At 35.3% G+C, this 25,732-nt stretch overlaps 1 protein-coding gene across 5 annotated transcripts in view; it reads right to left on the bottom strand.

Moving 5' to 3' along the window:
- Window positions 1-275: 275 nt before the first annotated feature.
- IL6ST (interleukin 6 signal transducer) overlaps window positions 276-25,732 on the bottom strand; it is a 55,553-nt gene continuing 30,096 nt past the window's right edge. For 2 of the 5 annotated variants that reach the window (XM_039244514.1, XM_039244513.1), the window contains 12 exons: window positions 22,669-22,835; window positions 22,116-22,270; window positions 20,215-20,374; window positions 17,110-17,192; window positions 16,222-16,432; window positions 15,507-15,689; window positions 12,966-13,067; window positions 12,644-12,790; window positions 12,205-12,345; window positions 8,926-9,022; window positions 5,643-5,724; window positions 276-5,039 (listed from right to left, as the gene is read on the bottom strand). In XM_039244514.1, the coding sequence (XP_039100445.1) occupies window positions 4,302-5,039; window positions 5,643-5,724; window positions 8,926-9,022; window positions 12,205-12,345; window positions 12,644-12,790; window positions 12,966-13,067; window positions 15,507-15,689; window positions 16,222-16,432; window positions 17,110-17,192; window positions 20,215-20,374; window positions 22,116-22,270; window positions 22,669-22,835 (2,266 nt within the window). In that variant the 3' untranslated portion in view covers window positions 276-4,301. Of the gene's footprint in view, window positions 5,040-5,642; window positions 5,725-8,925; window positions 9,023-12,204; window positions 12,346-12,643; window positions 12,791-12,965; window positions 13,068-15,506; window positions 15,690-16,221; window positions 16,433-17,109; window positions 17,193-19,518; window positions 19,566-20,214; window positions 20,375-22,115; window positions 22,271-22,668; window positions 22,836-25,732 lie in introns of those variants that run through there. The other 3 variants (XM_039244517.1, XM_039244515.1, XM_039244516.1) reach the window with 3 other exon arrangements.

The raw sequence follows: 25,732 nt of genomic DNA, 5'->3' as shown, positions 1-25,732 counted from the left end.
GGAGGTGGTAGGATGTTGCAATCCCAGAAGTGATTTTGGCAAATTAATTTACCAGTTTTCCAGATTTATAATCAGTCCATTCTGTGTTAAGACCAAGACAGTGTGTCGATTTTCTTCTAAAACCTATTCCATTATGCAAATGAACATTTAAAGAGCCACAGAACCCTCTGAAGACATCTAGTTTACACTGAGACCCAAGGGCAGTAGTGACAAATACGGTTATCTCAAACATTATGTGTAATGACATCAAACTGTAGTGATTATACACATACAAAAAAATTTAAACAAGAATTTATTTCTTAAATTTACTTAAAGGATTAGAGCTGATACATAGGGAACGTTTACAATAACATTTAGAGTTATGTCAACATAAGACCCATAGCTATGGTAACAATTAGCACATGCAATTCACCGTAGAGGTAAAAATACTTACAATACTCTCTCTAGACAAGCCTTCTACATGAAGGTAGACTAGGTAGGGGTAAAAGAGGAATTGAACTTGAGAGGATTGCACTTACAAGTAAAAGGGACAGAGCGAGGATACGAAGAAGATACACACCTAATGCTAGGGTACAAAGAGGATACACTGTATGTAGTACTAGCAAATTGCACACTTACTTAGAGTATATTCAATAAACATATATTAAGACTAAGGAATTTTCAAATACCTGCCTTTAACCATTTGATATCACATTTTAGTATTCATGTTACACCATCTGAAACATGTAGTTACCATTCAGACAAAACTGGTCTTACGGGATAAAAAACGTAGAACATCTATCACCACTGGTCTTCAGTACATTTTCATCATCAACTTTAAAGCACTTAGTAATGAAGTTAAACTAACCCCATTTGAAGGAGCTGCTGAGCGCAAAAAACTCGTAAAAAATTAGAAACAAATGGATAACAGAAGAGCTCATCCTGGGTTGCTGCCTTTTCCTTTTTAATGATACGCATAGAATATCACACTAATGTGTAATAGCACATACAAAACAAAAAAGATCAATCCAAAAGACAGTACATTTGGCTCTAGAAAGTTCTTTTGACTTACATCTGAACTGTTTATAAATATTCTGCAAATAACTGCTGTCAAAGACCAGTTGCTTCTTTATACCTTCTTTAAAAAATAAAATTGGTCACTGTCATGGATTTCAAAGATTTTTTTCCCCTTATGTCTGCTCTCAACAGAGGGCTTGCTTGAACCCATGACCCGTAAAGAGTCACATGCTCTTCTGAGCCAGTCAGGTGTCCTGACCATGACCAATTTTAGGTTAAACAAATAGCTTGCCATTTTATGGCTCCATATTCTCAAGTTATAGAAAAGTGCAGTAAATTTTTTTAAAGTAATCTCACTTGGGCAATACAATACCACCTGTAACAGAAAGCTATCCCAGCAATTTTTAATAATTGAACTTTAAAATTTTTACGTAGCTTGTATATTGACATTTTACCCATTTCAACAAAACAACAGAGGTGTATGGTTTAAGAATTTGTTCTTAAAACCAAACATAGGAGAATGATGTGGAATATAACAGAATGGAGGAAGAGCTCCCCCACTTGATTTATGATTGGTCAATGCATGCCAGTTAAAAGAAATATTTTAGGGAGCTGTACAACAGGATTATTTATGTCATGATCTTAACTAGTTAACTACATGGATAGAAAATAACTATTTTTAAAAAACAGATTTCTACTTCTGAAGATATTTTAGATGTTCTACTTTAAGGATGAGCTTTCATAAATGTTTTACAAGTATATTTCTACTTCATTACCTTTTAACTTCACAGTAAGCTAGGAAGACCAGAAAGCTTCATGTGTAAAGTTGCAATTAAATGAACAACCTCGGTAGAGAAAGATGTGAACACGGAATATATGAATGGTGATCCCCCGCCCCCCCCCGTCTACTTACACATTGGGCATGTTCTTGAGTGCTGTGACTGATCAGTACTGGCTTTGAAGTTTGAAGACAGTTACTCATGTCTTCATACGGAATTGGGGTAGGGTACCAACCCACCAGTAACAGATTACAACAATACTTGTGGCATATATGCTTATTTTTTAATCCTGTATGAAGGCATCAGTAGCAGTGTATTAGTTTTGTCTACAGAGAGGCTGTTTTCTGACACGCCAGCATTATTTAAAGTAAATTTTTGGATACTAAAGATCAGAGTAATCCCTCCACTAACTTATATATAATTTTGACATAAACCAGATCCATTTCTCTGCTTACCTAAAATATAATTTACATGCCTCAAAACAAATTATCCTAAGACATGGCTCAGGAAGGTAATTTTGTATTTTAAACAAATTTCATGAATGCTTGTCTCTTTCTGGGCAAAAGATGTACATCACATATTAGTAATCCCATCTATATTTCCTGATGGATTACCTGTACAGGAACTATCTACTTAGTATGTGTAAAGTGCTCTTGCAGCTGGGGGGCATGCTCTCGGTACCGTTTTCTATACAAGTTTTCCACAAACAGGGTTGCTTACATAGTGGATGACTTCACTCTCATCCCCTCAGATTAGGAGTTTACATTTTCTAAGTGCCCCCATGTCCCCATGTACAAACTTCACACTCACTCAAATTCTAACACTGCAAAGGAAGGTTATAGCTGAACATGATGACAATAACATGACTACATACTTGGAGGAAATGAAAAATATAACTGATAGAAACTTCTTGACAGATTTTTAACAAGATAAATCTAATCCTGATCTGGATCAGGCTTTGACCAACTTAAATGGTGGTGGTGCTATTATCTTGTAGTGTGACTTCTCTGTGCCCAGTCTTCCTCATCTACTTCTCATCCGTCATTCTACCAATCTCATGTTGCATCTGCCCTGTCTCATAAAGACTCTGTGTGTGAAAGGAGTCTGAAAGATACCAGGCAAGAATACAAAGGATAACATTTCTACAAACAGAATCACATATAATGAGCAGAATTAGATTTCAACTATAAATGTATACCAACTTCTCCTAGCCTATTATTCTTGAATAACCTCTACAAACCATTTTAAGTGGGCCTGGTTTTTGTGACTTAAGTACGATAAAAAACCGTAACATACTTTTTGCAACTCTACTTGATACCATTTGCCTCCTGTCAAATGTGGTGGGTAGGGTATGGCATAAATGTGAAAGTGGGGTTAGTGCTAAACTCTGGAGCCCTGGCTCACTTCTCTCTGGGAAGAGGTTTAAAATCTCTCTAAATCACAGAACTAGCAAGTGTTAAAATACTCTCTCTTCATTAAGTGCCTCTAAAACAGGGTATTCTCTGATATTAATTAACCTCAACATATACAGTTCTGGGTGGGGTTTTATTTAAGTACTGCCTGTGTCTTCTCAGTTTGTTTAAACAGCTACTAGAAGAAAAACCTTCCAATCTTGGCCTACTTAAAAATAAAAGCAAAGCATATTAAAACACATTTTAAGTTGGAGATATAAAGTGCTTCTCATCAACCAAATTCTCTAAAATTTTAACAAAAAGGGTCAATGTTTATATATACAAAAAAAAGGCAAAGAATTTTTAAAATGGTTAAGATGCTTTGGCATTCATTACTAGCTTTTAACCGGGCACTCTTAACTGCTGAATTTGTGAAATGGATCTTCAAACAGACTGTGAATAATGACAGAAAGCAAATTTTTGAAAATTTACTTATCATTCTATAATGTTCAAAAATATATTTTTTAATCTGCAAAATTAAAACTCTAGAATTCCATTTAGTAGCTGGCATCAGTACATCAATGGAAGAGAATGTCTAATATTTCATGTTGGCAAGATTATAATTCAGCCCACTAGTTTTTTAGTTGGTTTTGGTCAGACAACAAAAACTGGGTTTATACAGTTATGCTACCTAACACTCTCCTTATGCTGTCAGCTGAAGTAGAGGGTCTAGACCTTGCTCATCTAATTTTTTTTACCTTCACTCTCAGCCACTTTATTTGGTGACTATTCTCATTAAAATCAGTAGAGCTTTGCTAAGTACATCACTGTTTACTTAAAGACCATCTGTTGTCTAGCTACAGAAAACTTATAAATTTCAGACAAGCTTTCTGTTGTTCTTCAGTGCAAACATCCTGAAACAGCACAAAATTATTCAGCTATTCAGAGGATGAAGTCAGTGTTTGTAGTGCTTGAAAGTAGAATCCCAGATATTCTGGAAGGGAAACCGCCCACGTGGGAGGCCAGTTTATTGTTGTCCTTAAGGGCAAATGATCATCTTCTGTGAGTGAAGATTAACAGTTAAAGTTAGCTTTAGTTTACAGGTACTGGTGAAGTTTTAACAGGACCCAGTCTCTCACTGAGGCATGTAGCCACCTCGTCTGACAGTCTGGGGTAAGTAGCTTTTGGGCATTCCTTCATCAACTTCAGCCTCTATCCCAACTGTTTCAAATCTCTCTATCTGTCCCTCAGTACGTGGACCAAAAGCATCTGCTACAGAAATTTCTTGAAACATTTTCATTTGCCCAGATCCGTAGGACTGTGAAATATCTGAAATCTGCTGTTTGAGTCTAACAAAATCTTCTTCATTGACTGATGAAACATGCTTTGACCTTTCAAAATGTGAAATATCTGGACTGGTTTCATGCTGACTGCAGTTCTGTTTGAAATACTGTTGCCTGGGCAAACTGCCAACACTGCTCTCTGTGTTATCTACCAGCTGTAGATCTTCTGGCCGCTCTTCGGAATCTAACAAGGGTTGAGTGGACTCGGATCTTGAGAAGACTTGGACTGACGGAACCTGGTGTCTGTAGCCACTGTGCACCACTGTGGAATACTGGACGGTGCCTGAGGTGTTCTGGGCAGACTCATTTTCCTCACTGCTAGAAATGCTGGGCCTAGAGGACGACATGCACGAAGACCCTCCAATACCACTGCTGTGTCCTTCAGTACTGATTTTTTCCTTCTTGAATAGGTCCAGTGATTTCAGATCTTCTGGAAAAGGCCTTTTGTCATTTGCTGCTTCTATTTCCACAACACTTACATCAGTGAAATTGCCATCTGAATACATTTGATCTTTTGTATTAAAATTATGCTAAGAAAGAAAGAAAAAATGTATTATCTATGGCATAGGTTCATTTAGAAACTATGAAATATATATGGCAAATTCTAGTTAAAGCCACAGTGAAATGCATCTCTGAAACTTCACAGTAATTTGGTGCAGACATAATCTGTAGCACTAAGCACTGTCAACTAGCTCAACTGCAGATACTGTGAAATGATTCTAAGAAGTATGAATCAGAGTGGGCTTCCTCAATCGTTAAATTTTGATAAGCTACTGCTGTACAAACAGTATTTCACTACTACAGAGCTGCAGACTAACTGGACAGAAAAACTAGAAAACATGAAAAGTTCAAAGAATTTAGGTTTCTAGAAATCACTGCAACAGTATGAAACTGATACTGTTTGATTTTAATATCTGATCCAAAATCTATTTACCATATACTAGTATTTACATATTAAGTTTTCAATATGCAAGTTCAGTGAAGTATTTTTCATGTTTTGGGAACAGAATAAGGAATATAGAAATATGCTATTTTATCATTTCCTTTTCAATTTGGTCTTCTCAGTTGGTTCAACTCTATAAAAGTACCCTGAAATGCCCAAGTATAAACAAGTCAGAAACACTTTATCTTACCCTAGGAGGTGTATGAGGTGACCACTGGGCAATATGACTCTTTGAAGGATCTGGAACATTAGGCCAGATATGTTTTTTAATTCTGGAGAGAAAAGAAATACAGTATCTGTGGAACCACATGTAATAAACAATGAATAGTCCCTAATTCCAAAGATGAGATTAATCTAGTCATAATGAAAAATAGTATTCAATTTAAAAAAGTGAAATAAAATTCTACAAAAAAGCGGAACAAAGTCACAAAACTTTGGTACACCACCCCCCAAACCACAAAAGAAGCAAAAATGTTCAATTTCCAACTAAAACCACCTAACACATAGCCACTAGATAAAATATGATAAATGTAACTTTTCACAAGAATATTTACCTTAATATAGTCCCTATCCCAAAGTTAGAGGTCCCTAAAGTGTGTTTAAGTATACAGGAAGTGAGTCATCTTGAGAATGACTCCCCTGTGCAAACAACTATAAAATCTACGTGTAATGTCTCCGAATGTATTTCAGTTTTATATAAATTGAATTAAAAAGTTTTTAATGTTTATTTTTGAAAGAGAGACAGAGCATGAGTGGGGGAGGGGCAGAGACACGGGGGGCCACAGCATCTCAAGCAGGCTCCAGGCTCTGAGCTGTCAGCAGAGCCAGATGAGGGAGGGGCTCAAACCTAAGAGCCTAAGTCAGAAGCTTAACCAACTTAATTTTTAAATTAACATTCTTCCCACAAAGAAAATCTCAGGCTCAAACTGATCTTTGTGAATTTTAGCAAACACTTCAACAGAAATAGTATGAATACTATATAAACTCTCCTAGAAAACAGAGAAGGTAATGTGTCCCCATTAATTTGAGGAGGCCCTTCATTCTGTGAAGTAATCAGTATCACCTGATTTCAAAAGTAAATGAACAAACCACCAAAAAGGACCAGTATCACTCATGAAATATAAATGCAAAAATTAACATACTGAATCCAGAAAAGTCTAAGAAAGGCAAGGACAGTTTAACATGTGGGAAAAAACCAATGAATAAAATTCACCATACACAGAGAACTTCCTTAACTTAAAACCAACATCATATGCAATGGTTAGAGACTGGATGCTTTCTCCCTTAAAATTGAGAATAATGCAAAGTTATTACTTAACCAATCTAATAAAAATAACTGAAAGGATAAACATCCGAATAACCATGTTTACATAAGCAGCAGGACTATGTATGTGGAAAATGCTTAGGGGCCCAAACAAGTACTAGAGTAAATGAATTTATCAAGGTCTTAGTAGACAAGGTCTTTATATCTAAAACAAAATTAACTGCATTTCTATTTCTAGCAATGAACAATTAGAAAGTAAAAATTTCTAAAAATGCCATTAATAGTTATATAAAAAATATTTGGGACTAATATAACAGAAGATGCACAAGGCCACCCAACGAAAACCACATAACAGTGCAAAAGAAAATTAAAGAAAACCTAGATAGAGAGAAACTAACAGGGGCATCTGGGTGGCTCAGTTGGTTAAGCATCATCTGACTCCTGATTTCAGATCAGCTCATGATCTCAGAGTCATAAGAGTTTGAGACCCCCACAGGGCTCCATGCTGACAGGGCAGACAGAGCCTGCTTGGGATCCTATTTTTTCCCTCTTTCGGCCCCTCCCCACCTCAAAATAAATAAAAACTTTAAAAAAATTAACATATTAATGGATTGACTCATGTGACTTACAAATGTTGTAAACTCATGTTCAGATTGTATATTTCCCCCTAATTTGATCTATACAGTTGATAAAATCTCAACTAGCATTGTACTAGGTGTTTTTTTAAAGGAGTTTCCTTTTCATATAAACATTAGTATCAGCTTACCAAATAACCTAGTCAAAATAATTTTGAAAAACAACCTATTAAAAGAATTCTAAATGCTCTCAAAACTTAAAGAGCTATAAAAATGAATACTGTGTGGTACTGGCATGAATAGACGTATAGATCAATGGAAGAGAACTGAGAGTCCACAAATAAATCCAGACTTACAATGACAATTGATTCTGGCAAAGCTATCTAGGCAATACAATGGGGAAAAAAGTATTTTCAATAACTAATGCTCGAACAACTAGGTTATCTATGGGGAAAAAAAAAATCCCCTGACTTCACACCATGCACAAAAATTAATTCTGAAAAGATCATCAACATATGGCTAAAATGATTAAAGTTACAGAGGAAAATAAAGGAGAACATATTTGTGACACTGATTTAGGCTAGATTTGCTACGTAAGACATAAAATGCAAGAATCACAAAGTGATAACATGCACTTCATCAAAATTAAAAACTTGGATTTTCTAAAGTCACAGTGAAGAAAACGAGAAACCACAGCCTTAAGACCAGACCTTCCACAACATATTTGACAAAAATTTGGTCACCAGGATATATAAAGAACTCTTTCAGCTCAATATTTCAGCAAACCACCCACTGGATAAAGGGCAAAATATTTCAGAAGATATATCACAAAAGAATATAGATAAATGGCACATGGAAAGATCCATTACTATTTACTAGGGAAATGTCAATTAAAACCACAGCGAGGTAACATTAATAAGAGGCTAAAATTAAAAACCCTGACAGTGCCAAGTAACAGTACTGTGTAACAGCTAAAACTCTCAGGGTGCTGGTGACAATACATGATGGTACGTCTGCTTTGAAAACCAGGTGGACAGTTTCTTATGAAGTTATATATGTGCTTACTATGTTACCCAGCAATTCCACTACTAGGTATTTACACAAGATAAATAATAAGATAAGCCCACACAAAAATCTGCAGCTGAACGTTCATGGCAACGTTATTCAGAATAGCCCCAAATTAAAGAAACAACCTGAACTTCCATAATAGATGTATGAACAGTTTTTGATATATCTGTACTATAGACTATTCAATAAATAGAAAAATATTAGTAAATGCAACAACATGGATGAGTCTCAAAAACATGCTAATTGAAAGACATCCTATAAAAAGACTACATATTACCTATTTATATGAAATCCAGAAAAGGCAAAACTAGTCACAGAAAGCGGATCAGTGATTACCTGGGGCTAGGGGTTGAGGGAGACGAGATGTGATAAAACAGAATGACAAAACTTTTTAGGGTAAAAGAAATTATATCTATGTTGACTGTGGTGGTAGTTATATATCTATACACAGCTATAAATATTCATCAAACCTTTATACACTTAAAATGAATGAATTTCACTGCATGTAAATTATAGCTCAATAAACCTGGGGGGAAGAACTGCAAAAATACAAATGGGGTACTTACAGGTCTCGCTTATTAAAGCAGAACAATACTCCCAAAAGGGTTGTCAATAGAAATGCTAGGCAAACAGGCACAACTATGGCTTCAATTTCTCCTTGAGCTAAAAAACAGAAAGGGGTAAGAAGGAAAATAAATGTCAACACATGTGCTAACAGAAATAATGAAACTCCCCAACCAGATGGCTGTTGAAAAGATGAAATACCATCCTGTTTTTATAGCCCTTTCAAACTAAAAGATTGCTTCCTGCCACCTGACCCCCCTTGGTAAATCATATCCTAGCCCCTTGTACCTAACACAGTAAGCTGGCCACAGAGTAAGCATAAACTCTATGTTGGTTAGGGGAATAAAATGACTAGTTCAGTTTTCTGGACAGATAACTATCCAAAAAGTTAGAACTTTCAAACCTAACCATTTATTACATTTATGATCTGCACTCAGCAGAATCTTATCAAACGTTTATCTCTGAAATCTGTGAGTGAGTGCTGGGCAGGAGTGGAAAAATTACAAAACAATCGTAATAAGTGAAATACACATGGAATCCTCTATAAGGAATAAAAATAAAGAGTTCAGGCAAAATTTTTAATAGTTACTTACAATTTTCAAAAAGATGGGTGTATCTGGTATACAGCTAAGAATTTACAAGACTCTTCAGTATAAGGAGTGGCAGAAGTAGGAGTATTATCACCTAAAAACCAACAAGCCTAAGATTTCTAAATTAGCAGATAATCCTCAATCCGCATTGGGGGCTGCATAAGAGGGCTTACTTAAGCAATGAATCACTAAGTGGACAGTTTATATTGGAGCTATTTCTTAATGATTTACCTTATGGCTGTCTCTGGTTAACTCCTCCAACCTCTTTATAATTAGTCTTTTATGGTAAAAATTTATAAAAGTAATACTGCAGTCATACTATTTACTTAGTCTAATCTTTGCATCACACATATCACTTTACAAGTAACTTTATATTCTACAAAGCCTAAGAGATATCAGTAAATCAGATCAATGCTCGGAAATTAACTGGAGGCAGGCACACTTTAAACTGAGGTTTTCATATAGGTGCCAAATCAAATTCAGGCAGAACCTTTTATTACTGATGCCAAACTTACTATGTTTTCATGTTTTGGGCCTTTGCTCATTCTATCCGAAGATGCCTCCTTCTATTTATCCACATCTTAACTCTGAGACTCAACTACTCACTCCTCTATATAATCTATGAAGATGAAAGTCCCCCCTACTAATTATCTTTAAATTTCTACTCTGTTTATTGTCTACATGGCCCAATTGCCTTTCTATTTAATTACTTATGTTGTATTTCTTCAAATAAAGTCCTTTGGGAGCAAGGCCCATGCCATACGAAGAAGCCATAATAAGTCCATAAACGATAAACAGATCAGTGAAAAAAGTAGATGATCAAGTAATCCTAACAAGTATGATCTAATTTTGGGGAAAAAATATAGAAAATAATGGAAGGATATGCAAATATGTTGATATTATTCTGGATGAGGTATTAGGAGTGATTTTTCTTCTGCTCTGTACTTTACTGTATAGTCTAAAGGCCTATATAGTATACAGTGTATACTTCTAATGAACATCACTTTCATTAGTCAAATATTTTAAAAGTTTATTTTTTACCTAAATATCAATTTCAAATATTACTTGTTAGATATTTTATTAACCTGTCACTACAAAATCTTATTCCAAAAACTATATTCATTATTGGCAATCACAGCAAAGTTCCAGATCTTTTATTATCTTTTTTTTTTTTTTAATTTTTAATGTTTATTTCTGAGAGAGAGACAGCATGAACAGGGGAGGATCAGACAGAGATGGAGACACAGAATCTGAAACAGGCTCCAGGCTCTGAGCTAGCTGTCAGCACAGAGCCTGACACGGGGCTCGAAACCACGAACTGTGAGAGCATGACCTGAGCTGACGTCAAACACCCAACCAACTGAGCCACCCAGGTGCCCCTTTTATTATCTATTTTATGTAGTCACTCACTGATTCATTTTCTCATTCAGCCATCATTCAATAACAAGGAATATAACTTACTATTTAGCATTCACTGTGTTGGTACTTGGCGGTGGGGGGTTACAAATACAATTATAATAAAATAAGGTAATTTCTATAATGATTCCAAATGTAGTAGGAACAAGAAAGAATGCAGCTTAAGACTGCTTTAAGGAGGCTAGAGGAACAGTCAAAACAAGAAAAAGTGATTGGGGCTACACACTGGGAAAAGACAGAAAAAGATGGAGAAAATAATGAGAAGCACTGGGCCAAGGAAAGAGATTATGAAAGGGCATGCGAAAGTAGTAATTAGAAAGCATGGTCAATAGGATTTTACACTTGGCTCATGTAAGCAAAAAAACTCATTTAAGCAAAAAATACTCATGTAAGCAAAAAAGAAACTGTCCACAATCCTTATGTAAATTTGTGACTTTGGCAAAGTTGGATGGTTGTGGCAGGGAACAAAAAGAAATGTATTTGGGAAAGAAAGAGAGGATGGTTAAAGTCACAGAGAGTTTAAATAGGCAGGTAATAAAATATAGGGCTGAGAACAGTGATCTGGAAAATACAAACCATTTTTAAAAAGCAGAGTGAAAAAAAGACCAAGAAGGAAGTATCTGAGAGAGGGAGAAGACTCAGGAGAGTGTTAATATACGCACACAGACAGACAGACACACACACACACACACACACACACCCCCCACACAAAGGTGAGATGAACCAGTGGAAGAGGCAGTTTCAAGGATAGAAAAGCCAAATGAGTCAAATGCTGAGAAGTATAGAAATAAGAAGACTAAAAAGCATGCACTGGATATAATAACTAAGAGGTCTTCCCTGAGTGACATTAGGGAGCTTTCAGTGGATTGGTGGGTTGGAAGCCTGATTTCAGTAGGTTAAAGACTAAGCTGGAGGAATAGAAGTGGAGCCTGAGAGGCTGGACTAGTCTTTCCAACAACAAGGAATAAGAAGAAAAGAGACCACATTTGACTTTTGCCAGTGGAAAGATGAAACCGTTTAGAATGCTACACAGATTCTTTTGGCATTTAGAGTACAGATGAAGTCAGTCAGAAGCAGTTAATAACAGAGCTGAGTTCTGATGGTTTAAAGAAACAATCCAAATGAGATAAACAATACAAAACCCATAATTTACAAATAATTATTTCTATGGATCCAAAGATGCACTTTTAACAAAGTTTTAGCTTATCAACAAAGTCCATATTTAGTCTGGTTTAAAAAAAAATGAAGAAAAGAATAAATCTCATTATTTCTTACCAAACTTTGGTGTAGTAAACGTGAATTCTGGGCCATCTTTTCCACCTTCGTCTGTGTATGCTGCCATCCGTACCATGTACAAGGTGTCACTGGTCAAAGAGGACAGTGTATATTCTGTGTGGGAGGAATCCACATTCACAGCTGCAAGAAATGAGTAAGTGTTCTTTATTCAACTACTCGATGTTTCTGCTTGATTTGGCTTTTGACACTGCAAAAGTATTAAAAAGGAATGTATTTTCCAGAAAACAATTTTCTTATCTCTGCAGGAATATTCTCCCATAAGCACAACACAGATTTCTTTAATAGGTACATTCTCAGGTGTCTCTTTTCTGAGAATAGTATACTCTACTTAAGATGTGTAACATAAAAAGATGAGACTTAACATTTAAAAGCTTAAGAAAAAAACTAATAATTCTTAATAACTGATACAGTTTATTACCAGTTTCATTTCCAATGATGGTTCTATAAAATATAGTATAATTTCGGATAAATCCATTCTGAACATCAACAGGAAGTTGGTCCCACTCTAAGACAGCTTCATTTTTTCCCACCTTTTTTGTCCGAACAGTAGGTCCTTTGGAAGGTGCTAAAACAAAATAAAGTATTTGGTAAATGAAAATTATTATGATGTAGGAAGTCATTAGCATTTACTAAAATTTCATTATTTGAACATCATGAGACACACTCTTATTTTAAAAAGAAAAAAATGTCTTTGTTGATATAAAACTCAACATATTTCAAAAAAAGGAGTTCACACTTACGAGCTTGTTTAAGGTATGCCTTTATAGACTCGGGGCTTCCTGGTCCATCAGTATATACTGGAGTAACTGTTATCAAATAACATTTGCTCTCTGCTAGGTTCCCTGAAGAAAGAAGAGGAGAGTAAGCATTTTTCTTCACATAACAAAAAATTCTAAATTCCATTATTTATTTTTACATTATAGATTTCATGACTATTGAACTTTTAAACTATAGCTTTTTAAGTAAGCACTGTCTTTTGTGTACTGGATTCAAACTTAACTGAATAAAGCTTTTCATGAAAGTAAAAGCTTACTTTTATTGTCAATACAGTGGATTAAAAGATATATTGTCAGTAAAAGTACTTATATTTATATTCAGGATTTACAAAACATTGATCTCAAATTATCACTGGTCTTATAATCTTACATTGTTTGTACATCTTAACTAATTCTTTGAGAACTGCCTAATAACCCATTTATTATAAGAGCTAGGGAAAGCATTAATGACCCTGGTTTGTCAAACCAGGGGAAAAAAAAAGAATTAGTGCCATTTCCCCCAGAAAGTAATATTTAAAAAGCCATCTTGAATACCTCCTTTATTTATAATCTCTCCAAATTAAATCTTTTTTATACAGCATTTTATCTGACCACAACAGAAAGTTATGTTATACTTTCAACAAGAACTTTTATTTCCTTAACTATTACCTATAAAATTATATATGAAAGCTCCTTTGCTTTCTTAAAAAAAATTTTACTTTTTCTGGATGACTCAATATTATTAAGAAGATGAAGAATTTTTATATTCTGTTGTAACACAATGATGTTACCCGGACTACCAGTTACTACCAATGTGTCTTCTCTCTAGCTCCATCTTGCTTTTATTTTGCTAAGGCTGATAAACTAGACAACCACATTTATTACATTTTTTAAAAGTTTATAATGTATTTTTGAGACAGACAGAAACAGTATGGCAGAGAGGGGCAGAGAGATGGAGAGACAATTCCAAGCAGGCTCCACACTGTCAACACAGAGCCTGATGCAGGGCTCAAACTCCAAACAGTGAGATCATAAACAAAGCTCACAAATTTTATGGCAGATATGTCTTTGATTAGAGCTTTTCTATGATCAGTCATATTAATCATAGCTGAATTCTAATGGTTATCCTTCTTTACTAAATAAAACACATACAAGCTAAGTATTTTGTCTTTAAAGTTGTTCTCTTTAAAGCCACATAAAAAAGCTGTACCTTAAAATGCAGACAGTCTACCACTTTGGAGCTCTACAGTATCATTGGAACTTCAATTTAAAAGATGTAAGGAAATCTGTTCTAGTTCTGCTTCCCCTACACAACAGCTTTAAGAGGTGAACGAGTCATTCATATGTTATAGGAAAACACTGAAGGATGAGGGAGTTAAATTAGGTAAAGAACCATATAACTAATTTCCAGCAGAGATCGGATTATCTTAATTTTCTTTTACCTAACAGTTTTGTAAGTTCTCCTTTAATGATAAAAACACTGAACTACAAATAGAAGATTCTATTAACTCCACTTTGTCCATAAACAGACCCTGCAGTTTAGCAAGATTAAATGTGTCTTCATGAAACGATGCTCAGCATCCCTCATCAGGGAAATACAAATCAAAACCACACTGAGATACCACCTCACACCAGTCAGAGTGGCTAAAATGAGCAAATCAGAGAACTCGAGATGCTGGCGAGGATGTGGAGAAACGGGCACCCTCCTGCACTGTTGGTGGGAATGTAAACTGGTGCAGCCCCTCTGGAAAACAGTGTGGAGGTTCCTCAGGAAACTAATAGAACTCCCTTATGACCCAGCAATAGCACTGCTAGGAATTTACCCAAGGGATACAGAAATGCTGAGGCATAGGAGCACATGGACCCCAATGTTCATAGCAGCACTCTCCACAATAGCTAAAACATGGAAAGAGCCTAAGTGTCCATCAACAGATGATTGGATCAAGAAGATGTGGTTTATCTATACCATGGAATACTACATGGCAATGAGAAACAATGAAATCTGGCCATGTGTAGCAACATGGATGGACCTTGAGGGTGTTATGCTGAGCGAAATAAGTCAGGCAGAGAAGGACAAATACCATATGTTTGCACGTATAGGAGGATTAGGAGGAACTTGACGGAGGAACAAGCGGGAGAAGAAGGGCGGAAATGGTGGGGGAAAGGGAGAGAGGCAAACCATGAGAGACTCTTGAATGCTGACAAAAACTGAGGACTGATGGATGTGGGGGGGAGGGGGGGATGGGCATGGAGGAGGGCACTTTGGGGATGAGCACTGAGTGTTATGTAGAAACTAATTTGACAATAAACTATTTGTAAAAAAAAAAAAAAAAAATTAAAAAAAAAAAGATTAAATGTGTCTTGATGAGTCACACATATAGAAAACTATATGTAACTTATAACTGTCAGACACTGAAAATCTTTTCAATAGATCACAACATCTATAAAGCAGAAAACATGTAAAAGAAAAAAATCTGAAGAGTTAGATAAAGGATTTCAACTTAAGTTTTTCCTAGCTAGGTATACCTCTTAGATAGGTGCGCTGTACAAAACCATCTTCTTGTTGCCACTCTGGGATACACGGCGATTTATCTGATAATACACACCACTCAAGTATATACTTATTTACAGATTCATTTGGAGCAGTCCATTCTACCCAAAGCATATTATCTTTGGGAAATGCTTTAAGATCCGCGACAGGACGAGTAGCTTTAAAACAAGATTTGAAAAGCGATGTGATAGATGAACATAAAAAAATTTCCAAATTTCATGTTTTACATTTCTATAACCATGTGACCTTGCTATCAGTTTTTGTAGCATATATTGTTGTTTCCATGAATAAAATCACATTATAATTTATAAATAGACAGTAAATTTATTTTGAAACTAAAATTCCTCCTTTCCCCAAATTCTTCAAATGTTTTATATATATAAATGGCAATATTTTCTTCCTTGAAAGCAATAAACAATATATTTAAGTCATATTCATATATGGCTCTCAAAGCGTTTAATATTTAAGAAAACCACATAATTAGAAAATGTGTAAATGAATTAAGTGGTTTACTTCAAAGTTTAAGTAAGCCACATAATGGAATGAATTATTTCGTTCCTGACTGATTTCTGAAACTATAATGATACTGAAGAGACAGTATCATTGTCTATCAATGTAGAATAATGATGTATTATGTATTAGAATATCTTATATATTATGAACTACTTTTCCCATCTCACAGATACAAACCTTGAAAGTTATAGGCAGGGATAGTTAAAATAGCTGCATCTGATTTGCCAACCAGATTTCTTGCTGTCAGAGTTGCTATGTAACGATCATTTGTGATGTTTACTGTCCATTTTGTGTCATTAACTGTGTAATTCTGTAAACGCGATTTCCATCTTATGAGAGTCACTTCATAATCCAAAATTTTTCCATTGGCTTCAAAAGGAGGCAATGTCTATAATAAAAGTTTATTTAAAAAATATATTTAACAAATCTTTAATAATCAGTTTTTTTTTTCATGTTCACAAATTCTGCTGTTACATCAAACCTCTAACTGAAAACGTTTAACTGAAAGGCACTGGCAACCTCATTTTCAACTCACAACCTTAAGTGAAACTACTGTATAGTGAATGAAGAGTAAACACATGACTTTGACTAACAGGGAAAGTAAATTAGCACCATTTTGTTAGCTTTTAGTTCTGTATAGTATTCTGCACTGTTACTATCTGGCCCTAAACTGTCTTAAGCTGGAGTACTTTTCTCTCTCTGTTCTTAGTATGGTACATCTGCACACTTATGGACTTGACAGTCATTTTGTATTTCCTATTATTGGCATACGTTTTGATTACCCAAAATCTTTATTATTTTCTATGAGGCACTCAAGAAAATTCAATGACAGACAAGATCCTTCTTATAAACTTTCACAGAACTGTGAAGTATCTATGAGGTATAACCTGAGGTTTATGATCCTTTTATGTAGTATATATAAAACTCAGTGTTTCTATTTATAACACTTTGCTGATATTAAGATGAATAAAAATTTAAGTTAAAAAACTACACTCATAATACCATATAAAATGTATTTGCGTAATAAAAGAATATAAACATGCAATTTTTTTTTTTTTTTTTTACCTTCCATATGAGTTGTACAGATCTATAGCCATGAGTATGGGATGGCTCTATCTTATACCAGAAACTGGGTGCCTTGGATGGTCCTAAAGAAATGATATAAACTTTTTAAAATAAAGGTTTTTATTATAGCAGTAAAATATAGTCCTGGAAATTATTCTCCTACTTTGTTCTTATTCTTGCCCTTCAATTCACAGGGTCTTTTTTTTTTTTTTTTTTTTTTTTTTTTTTTTTTTTACATGTTTACTTACTATGAGAGAGAGAGAGAGAACAAGAACAGGGGAGGGGCAGAGAGAGAGGGAGAGAAAATCTCAAGCAGGTCCTGTGTGGTTAGCAAGGAGCCTGATGCGGGCCTTGAACCCATGAACCATGATATCACAACCTGAGCTGAAATCAAGAGTCAGAAGCTCAACCGAATGCTCCACCCAGAGACCTCTAAACTTGCATCTTTCCCATTGCAGCACACCATCCTTGGGTCTTTCTTTAGAGGGAGTGATAGCTTGATGATTTAGATTAGAATGCTTTTCTTCTAATTGTAAAGTTACAAATATATCTTAGGTATAACCAAAAATGCACTACCATTTCTTACTGCTAAAAATTAAACCGAAAAAAACCGTATTTAAATATACACTTAAAACCCCTAAATGTGAGGCACCTGGGTGGCTCAGTCGGTTCAGAGTCTGACTTCGACTCAGGTTATGATATGGTTCGTGGGTTTGAGCCTCACTCTGGGCTTTTGGCTGATAGTGCAGTCTTCTTCCGATTCTTTGTCTCCCTCTCTGCCCCCTCCCCACTCACATTCTCTCTCTCTCAAAAATAAATACACATTAAGGAAAAAAAGAACCCTAAATGTACATATATAAGAATACAAAAAACAATAAATGGAGTCAATATGGACTAAGTTTATTATCCTATGTTGGGATGACTGTTAACAGGATATAATAAAAATGAATACATAGTACTGTTGTGATAATCACAAAACAAGTGGAAAATGAAAAAGCACTTTATAAAACCAAGATCAGGGTGCCTGGGTGGCTCAGTCATTTGAGCATCTGACCCCTGATTTCAGCTCAGGTCATGATCTCATGGGTTTATGAGATCAAGTCCCACATCCGGCTCTGTGCTTACATTGTGGAGGCTGCTAGGGATTCTCTCCCTCCCTTTGTCACTACCCCTCCTCTGCTTATGTACGTGTGCGCGCGCTCTCTCTCAAAACAAATAAACTTACAAAACCAAGTATCAAATGCAAGTAATTAGGTTTTCAAAATTTCTATAGGATCAACTGACTTTTCAAAATTTTTATAAATGCAATTATAAAATATGGTGTTCAAAAGAATAAAAAAAGGATCTGAATAACATCTAAACTGTGATGTGCTCGTTATAAAGACTTAATCACAGAAGACAAAGAGGAAAGGCAGACAAGGGAGGCTGGGGAAAAAGCCTGCCAGTATAAGGGGTTCAAACAGATGCACATACATGAGTATACAACAAATTATAAAGAAAATGTTATAGGCCAGAAAGATTTTCTAACATGAATAGAACCCAGAGGCATCATTCATTAAGTTGAAGAAATGCTAATCTAAATGGTTCATAATTTTCTGGGTATCTCTTTGATTTGACAAAAGTTATGTACCAACTCCCCACAAAATGCACACAGGCACTAACTACAATATTCTGTCCACATTTTAAAGTATTTCAGCATTCCCTGCCTCCCGACAACTGACCCAACCAGCTTTCAGCTCTTCAATGATCCTAGTTTAAGAATTCTTGGGGGGCACCTGGGTGGCTCATTTGGTTAAGCGTCCAACTCTCGGTTTTGGCTCAGGTAATGATCTCATGGTTTCATGAGTTCAGGCCCCGCACGGGGCTCTGTGCTAACAGTGTGGAGCCTTATTGGGTTTTTCTCTCTTCTCCCTCTCTCTATGCCTCTCTCCCATTTGTGCTGTCTCTGTCTCTCTCTCAAAACATACACTTAAAAAAAAAAAAAGATTTCCTGGCCAAGACAAAGGAATCTGGTTGAAGACCCCAACTCAGCAACAGCAGAATTGCTTTCTTTCATGTCATTTATAAGAATAAGAGAAAATTCTTACTGGAGAGGGGTAGCTTACTTTTCTGCCTTTGAGATTCTCCACCTAACTAAACTACTGGTAGAGCTGGAGTGAAGGGATATACATGGTATGGGAGGTTTTAAAGCCAGAGTTGTTGCTACTGCCACCTAAAGGGTGAAAAGTGTTTAATAAGAAAAATCTCTGTGCCACAGGACTATTTCTTGATTGCTACAAGAGAAATTAATAATGTTAACTGTTCTGGGGAGGGGATCTTATTAGACCATATACTCTTTTATAACTTTTGGATTCTGCACTATATGCCCTATATGATCATGGAAGGGAAAAAGGAAAAATGATAATAAACTGACCAATCTAAACTTCAGGATTCTTTTCCAGGGGTTTATTAAGTGATGGTAGAACAAAACATTAATAAAAATATAGTACAAATATATTTCTGATATGAGGACCTATGGTATATTTTATTAATGTTATTTTAATGACTCAAGATATGATTCTCTATTCAGGGATACTCTGAACCATGCCCTTTCAATAAAACATTTTGGACTTAACTGTTAGTTCAATGGTTTTCTCAAGGTATCAAAAAAAAAAAAAAAAAAAAAAAAAACCTCTCCATGGTAATTTTCTTTCATTAGTATCAAATAGAGTTATGCAATCAGTAACACATATTTTATATCTTGATTGTCCTTAAAAAGTGTAAAATACAAGTTTGAATAGAATGATCACAAAATAAGCAATGAGGTCTATATTATTATAATCAGACACAATTGATAGCCATAATTCCAAACCTTTCTTTTTTTTATGTTTTATTTATTTCTAGGAGAGAGAGAGACAGTGTGAGCAGGGGAGGGTCAGAGAGAGAGGGAGTCACAGACTGAAACAGGCTCCAGGCTCCGAGCTGGCAGTCAGCACAGAGCCCGACGCGGGGCTCGAACCCACGAACCGCGAGATCATGACCTAAGCGAAAGTCAGACGCTTAACCGACTAAGCCACCCAGGCGCCCCTCCAAACCTTTATTTCTTCACGTATCTTAATTACTTACTGTCTTCATATGTGATCCCACTGGATTCTTCACTCCAGTCACTCCAGAATCCTTTACCATCTTCCTTCATACAACGAATCCTAAACACATATTCTGTGAAAGGTTTAAGGTCCTGGACAGTGAATGAAGTTCGACTGGATGCTGTATCTTCAGGAGGGATCTGACATCAAAGCAAACCAATCAACAAAAAAACCCCATGGAATTTATTATAAGTGTCCTAAATTCCATTAAGATTTTAGAAACTGATTTAATGAAAGAGAACTAATAAACTCTGGAGATAAATAAATCCAAGTCAAAATGTGTCAAAGTCAGTAAGTTAACAGATTTGCAAAGTATGAAACTATCAATTATTAATCCTTCCTTCCTTTTCTTTATTTTTATTTCTTTCTTCCATGAGGCCTGTAACACATAGGGGGTCTCAGGGGGAAAAAGATGGTATACTCCAACTAGAATTTAATTCAAGAAGGGTTTACTAAAGGAAATATGGACAGAGTGAAGGAAAACCTTAGACAGTGGTCAGTACTCTGGAACTTGTAGCTATAACCAACCCTAGGACCGAAGGCATGAGAGGAGGTAGCAGAAACCTGGAGAAGAGGGTCAGACAGGGTTAACTTGAGAGGACCAGTGACCTTAGGGGGAGACAGCAGCTCCAGGGAGGAAGCAGAGAAAACAAATATGCTCACTTCACTTCACTTCTCTCTAGTGCTAGGCCCCCTTCCCCCTCCTCTCATTATACATTTACTAGGAAACCAGAGACAATGTGAAGCCACAGATGAAATTCATATAGGTCTGCATTCTAAGACAAAGAGTAGGGTAGAGAGGAGCAGAGTGTAAATCTGGATAGGCAAAATAAAGATATCCAGCCCAATCAAGAAAAATACAAGCTTGCATATAAACTTGGTTTTCAGGAAAAAAGAGAATATAGATAAATTATTCTATCTACTACTCTGAGATTTCAATATTGAACACAAAAATAGGGGCCTTTTTTTTTTTTCTATCAATGCATTAAGATTCTATGTTATTAAATATTTTGAAGTTCAGGTATGTATCCCCTCTGCACTGCATGAAGCGTTAATCCATTTTTGTTTGTTGCTTTTTCTGATTTTTACTATGAGCCCTTTAGGTATGTAGAATGGACAGCAGAAGTGGTTAGGTCATGGGCTCAAATCCCTTTTATGAACTCATTATTGCAACCAGAGAAAGCAAAAGCATACTGTTAGTGATACATGAAATAATAAAAGAATATTATGGGGAACACAAATCTATGGTGACATCCTTTTAAAAAACTCCAAGTACTTCTTTTGGTGACGGCATTATCTCTGGGTACAGTATTCTTTTCCTTTTCAGTCTTAGAAGTTCTCCCCAACAATTCCTTCCTCTACTAAGAGGTTGAAAAGCTTTCTAAAAAGGGCTAGATAGTAAATATTTTAGGTTGAGGGTCAGACAGTCTCTGTTCCAACTCCTCTACTCATCCACTGTGGCACAAAATAGCCAAAGACAATATAAAAAAATGAGTGTGGCTTTATTTATAACAACAGATGGCAGGGTGAAATTGGCCTTCAGATTTAGTTCATTAGGCCCTGCTCTCTACCTTTACTATATAGTCTCTTCATACACCCTCCCATTTAATTTGTTTATTTTTTGTGTTCCTTTCACCTCCCACTAAAAATTACTATTACTTCTCACCCTACATCCCTTCCATACTTCATTTAAAAGCTACTGTACTCAGCAAGACTATATTTTCTATCTGAATGTCTTCCTGTTTGCCCTTGTATGAAATACATATTGAGAAGAGGTTGCAAGCAAAATATTACATATAACCACAACCTTAGGATAGTGAGACTTTTAGGGTTATTAAAGGGTTATGAGACTATTTGCATAAACAGTAACTTGCAAGTTACCTGGCTCCAAGTTGAGGCATCTCGGGTCCTATATTGAATGTTATATTTCAGTCTTATAAAACTCTGAATACTTGAGTTGATCCATGTCAATTTTAAGATACTAGACAGTTCCTCTGAGTTGCTGACTGATAAATTATGTGGTGGATTGGGCTTCACTGAAGAATAAAATAAATCCGAATTTTTTTTATCATGGTTCATTTTTACAACTTCTTATACAAACTCAAAATATACGTCTTACATTTTCTTTATATCACTATATTCATTTATTCTTACCAGATGAACAAATTTTTCTGAAAACAATACTTATGTCACACTATTATAATGAAGAGAAAAGGTTTCTAAAGAAATTTTAGTTTTCTTTGTCAAAGAAAAAGCTGCTATGAGTGCAGGTGGATTACGGATATTTTGCTTTTTCCAAATTATTTTTAATGTTGATCAAATAAATTTGTAAAAGTCACTAAGATAATACGCAGTTGTTTCTACATTAATTAAAACTGAAAAACTAATTAATAAGCGAAATCTAATAAATTCTCAAATTCAGTTTTATAACTACCTTTATCTACAGGATCAAAATTTATATGATCTGATGTAACCTTCCCAAGGGCATTCTCCGCTTCTACCCAGACTTCAATGTTGACAAAATAAACAGGAGAGTAATCAACAGTGCATGAGGTGGGGGTGTCACGTTTTGTTTTGCAATCAGCAAACTTCTCTGTTGCCCTAAATACAAAAATGGAGGAATCAGTCATTAGATTTCAAAAACTTAGAGTGAAAAACATTTGATGAAACCTATATTATTACTGCTTGAAATAAATGAAGTAATTATAAGTATAAAATAAATTGTTGATCATTAAAAACAAATAAAAATCTCTTAAAAACCAACCTGTTTTTCTTTAAAACTTGAGTCTGATTTACACCTTACAACACAAATTTTCAAATTTTCACTCCAAGAACATTAAATTTATAATACTATGCTCTATCTTCAATGACCTGTCTTCTAAAAATCAATTTCTTGTAATGTTACTGTTTCTTTCCGTTCCTGAAATAGAATCCTTACTGTACCTGCGATGTCTTTTTGTAAGCACAGGATGCTAGGAGGTGACAGGATAGGGATAAGAATTTCTGTCACCCAGAAAATTCCCTTAGACTCTTTCCAGTCAAACCCAAGCAACCACTTTCTAATTTTTATCACCACTCAAAATTTCAAGTGATATTATGATTATTTACTATGTTTATGCTATACATCAATTACACACACACACACACACCCCTAATTTTTTAAAATACAAGGGTAAGTCAAATCCAAAAATAAAACAGGTAACTTCTAGAATTACTATGATGTATATACCTCAAACAGGATACTGTATATCAATTATATGTCAACTTAAAAATTCCTAAAAGTCAGAAGCAAAATGAAATATACAAACTCTGATGTTGAGTTGGTACTATAACACAGAGAAAATTATTTTAAATAACTTTAAGACAGCAATTTAACTATACCCTTAATGGAAAAAAACCAATCTTATAATTCTTTATTGTATTCCTATTGTTGGTGCTGATAATGGCATTGTTATTCTGCAGCTCTTATGTTTACTATGAGCTAAAGTAAATGAATTATTATATTGGTATTGCTGGAAACTAAGGTTTTCAGCAGAGAAGAAAGGAAATGTAGATGTTACATGAATGGAATTAAGTAAAAACAGGTGGTCCCGGTTTTAAACTGGAAATACCAGTATTCGTTCAAAATGTATTTTACCTTAAAAACAATTCTTATCTTTTTCTGATGAAAAAGCCTAGAAACAACAACCCAGTAGCAGTAAGTTCCCCCAGCACCCATACTGTAGTCCCTAAATGGTATTTCCTACTAAATGGAACCATGGCTACTTGGGAAATGGTTGATTCTAGGTCTGGGGCAGGACATGTGAACTTAAAAAATGAACTTGGACGGGGCGCCTGGGTGGCTCAGTCGGTTGAGCATCCAACTTCTGCTCAGGTCATGATCTCACAGTTGGTGGGTTCGGGCCCTGAGTTGGGCTCTGTGCTGACAGCTCGGAGCCTGGAGCCTGCTTCAGATTCTGTATCTCCTTCTTTATCTGACCCTCCCCTGCTCATGCTGTCCCCCTCTCTCTCTCTCTCTCAGAAATAAATAAAACATAAAAAAAAAAAAAAAGAATATGAACTTGGAAAATCACATCATATGAGAAATGAAGAAAGTTGTCAAAGATGAATGAATACAGCCAGAAGAAGAGCCATCCTGAGGAAGTTCCTCCTAATCAAAATGGGACATTGTGTGAGTGTCAAGGAAAATGGTAATGGTCCGAAACACATCAAATATATTTAAATATGAATTCATAATGAAGGGGAAAACCCTACATTATTTACCTTTGGAGGACGCTAGGGAATGAACTCATTATAAAACTGGTTAGAGTAAAGGAAAAAACATCAGTATCATTTTCCTTCTACGAACTGCACCTCAGGGTAACCAATGAGTGATCAAAGGAAGTTCTGAGTATATCCACTTTAAAAAAAGAGATGGAATACCAACTACATTGTACCTCATGTACAAATAATCATCACTGATGATGGTTCAAACCTTTAAGTGAAACACTAATGAGAAGCAACACAGTTTAATCCCCAAAACATTCTGCTGAGTCATAAAAACCATTCACAGAAGAGTACACACTGTATGATTACATTTACATAACATTCAGAAGAAGCAAAAATCTGTCGTGAAGAAAATCAGACAGGTAGCTGCCTTGTGGGATGGGGTTAGACAAGGTGGTGGCTGGGACTGACTGGGAAGGAGCATAAGTGAACTTTCTGGCATTATGATTATGTTTCAAATCTTGATATGAGTCTGAGTTACTTAGCTGTATGTAGTAGCCAAAACTCACTGACTGATAATAAAGTATGTAAGTATATTTTTAGATACACATAAATTTTACTAAAACACAAAAAGTATGTGTAACTATCTAGTTAATTACATTTAATTAATGATGTAAACAAACACTGAAGCAGGTAAGGGTGAAGTATACTAAATTCTGCAGCTTACTTTGAAATGCATTAAAAAAAAGATGGATAGGTAAAGAGAAGGATGCACAGATACGGATCTATGTGATAAAGCAAATACAGTAAAATGTTAATTGCAGCATCTCAGTGATGGGTCTGTATAAATATTCACTGCAAAGTTCTTGTAGCTTTTATGTCTGATAAAAACTGCTATCAAGAACAGTTTGTTTACCACCAATTTTTACTTGTGTCTACAAAGTGTGTCGGTCATGCCAAAGAGCCAAGTCCAATACACAAAACCTGTCTTTGCAAAAAAAAAAAAAAATTTATAACCAATGGATCAACACCTGAAACCACTGTTCATCTTAATACCAGAAGGACAAAAATTCTCAACCAAAACGTGTTAGATCTAATAAATGAATTCAGTAAAGATGCAGGATACAAAATTAAAATACAATAATTGGTAGCAGTTTTTTACACTTACAAAGAATTTTCTGAAAAAGAAATAAATCTATCCCACTTACAATAGCATCAACAACAATAAAATAGGAATCAATTTAACTAGAGAGGTGAAAGATCTCTACTCTGGTAACTACAGAACGCTAATT

Source organism: Hyaena hyaena, unplaced genomic scaffold (genome assembly GCF_003009895.1).
Source record: "Hyaena hyaena isolate Hyena2069 unplaced genomic scaffold, ASM300989v1 scaffold_241, whole genome shotgun sequence".
NCBI lineage: Eukaryota > Metazoa > Chordata > Mammalia > Carnivora > Hyaenidae > Hyaena > Hyaena hyaena.
The sequence above is the reverse complement of the archived record's forward strand: the minus strand, read 5'-3'. Positions and strand labels throughout refer to the sequence as shown.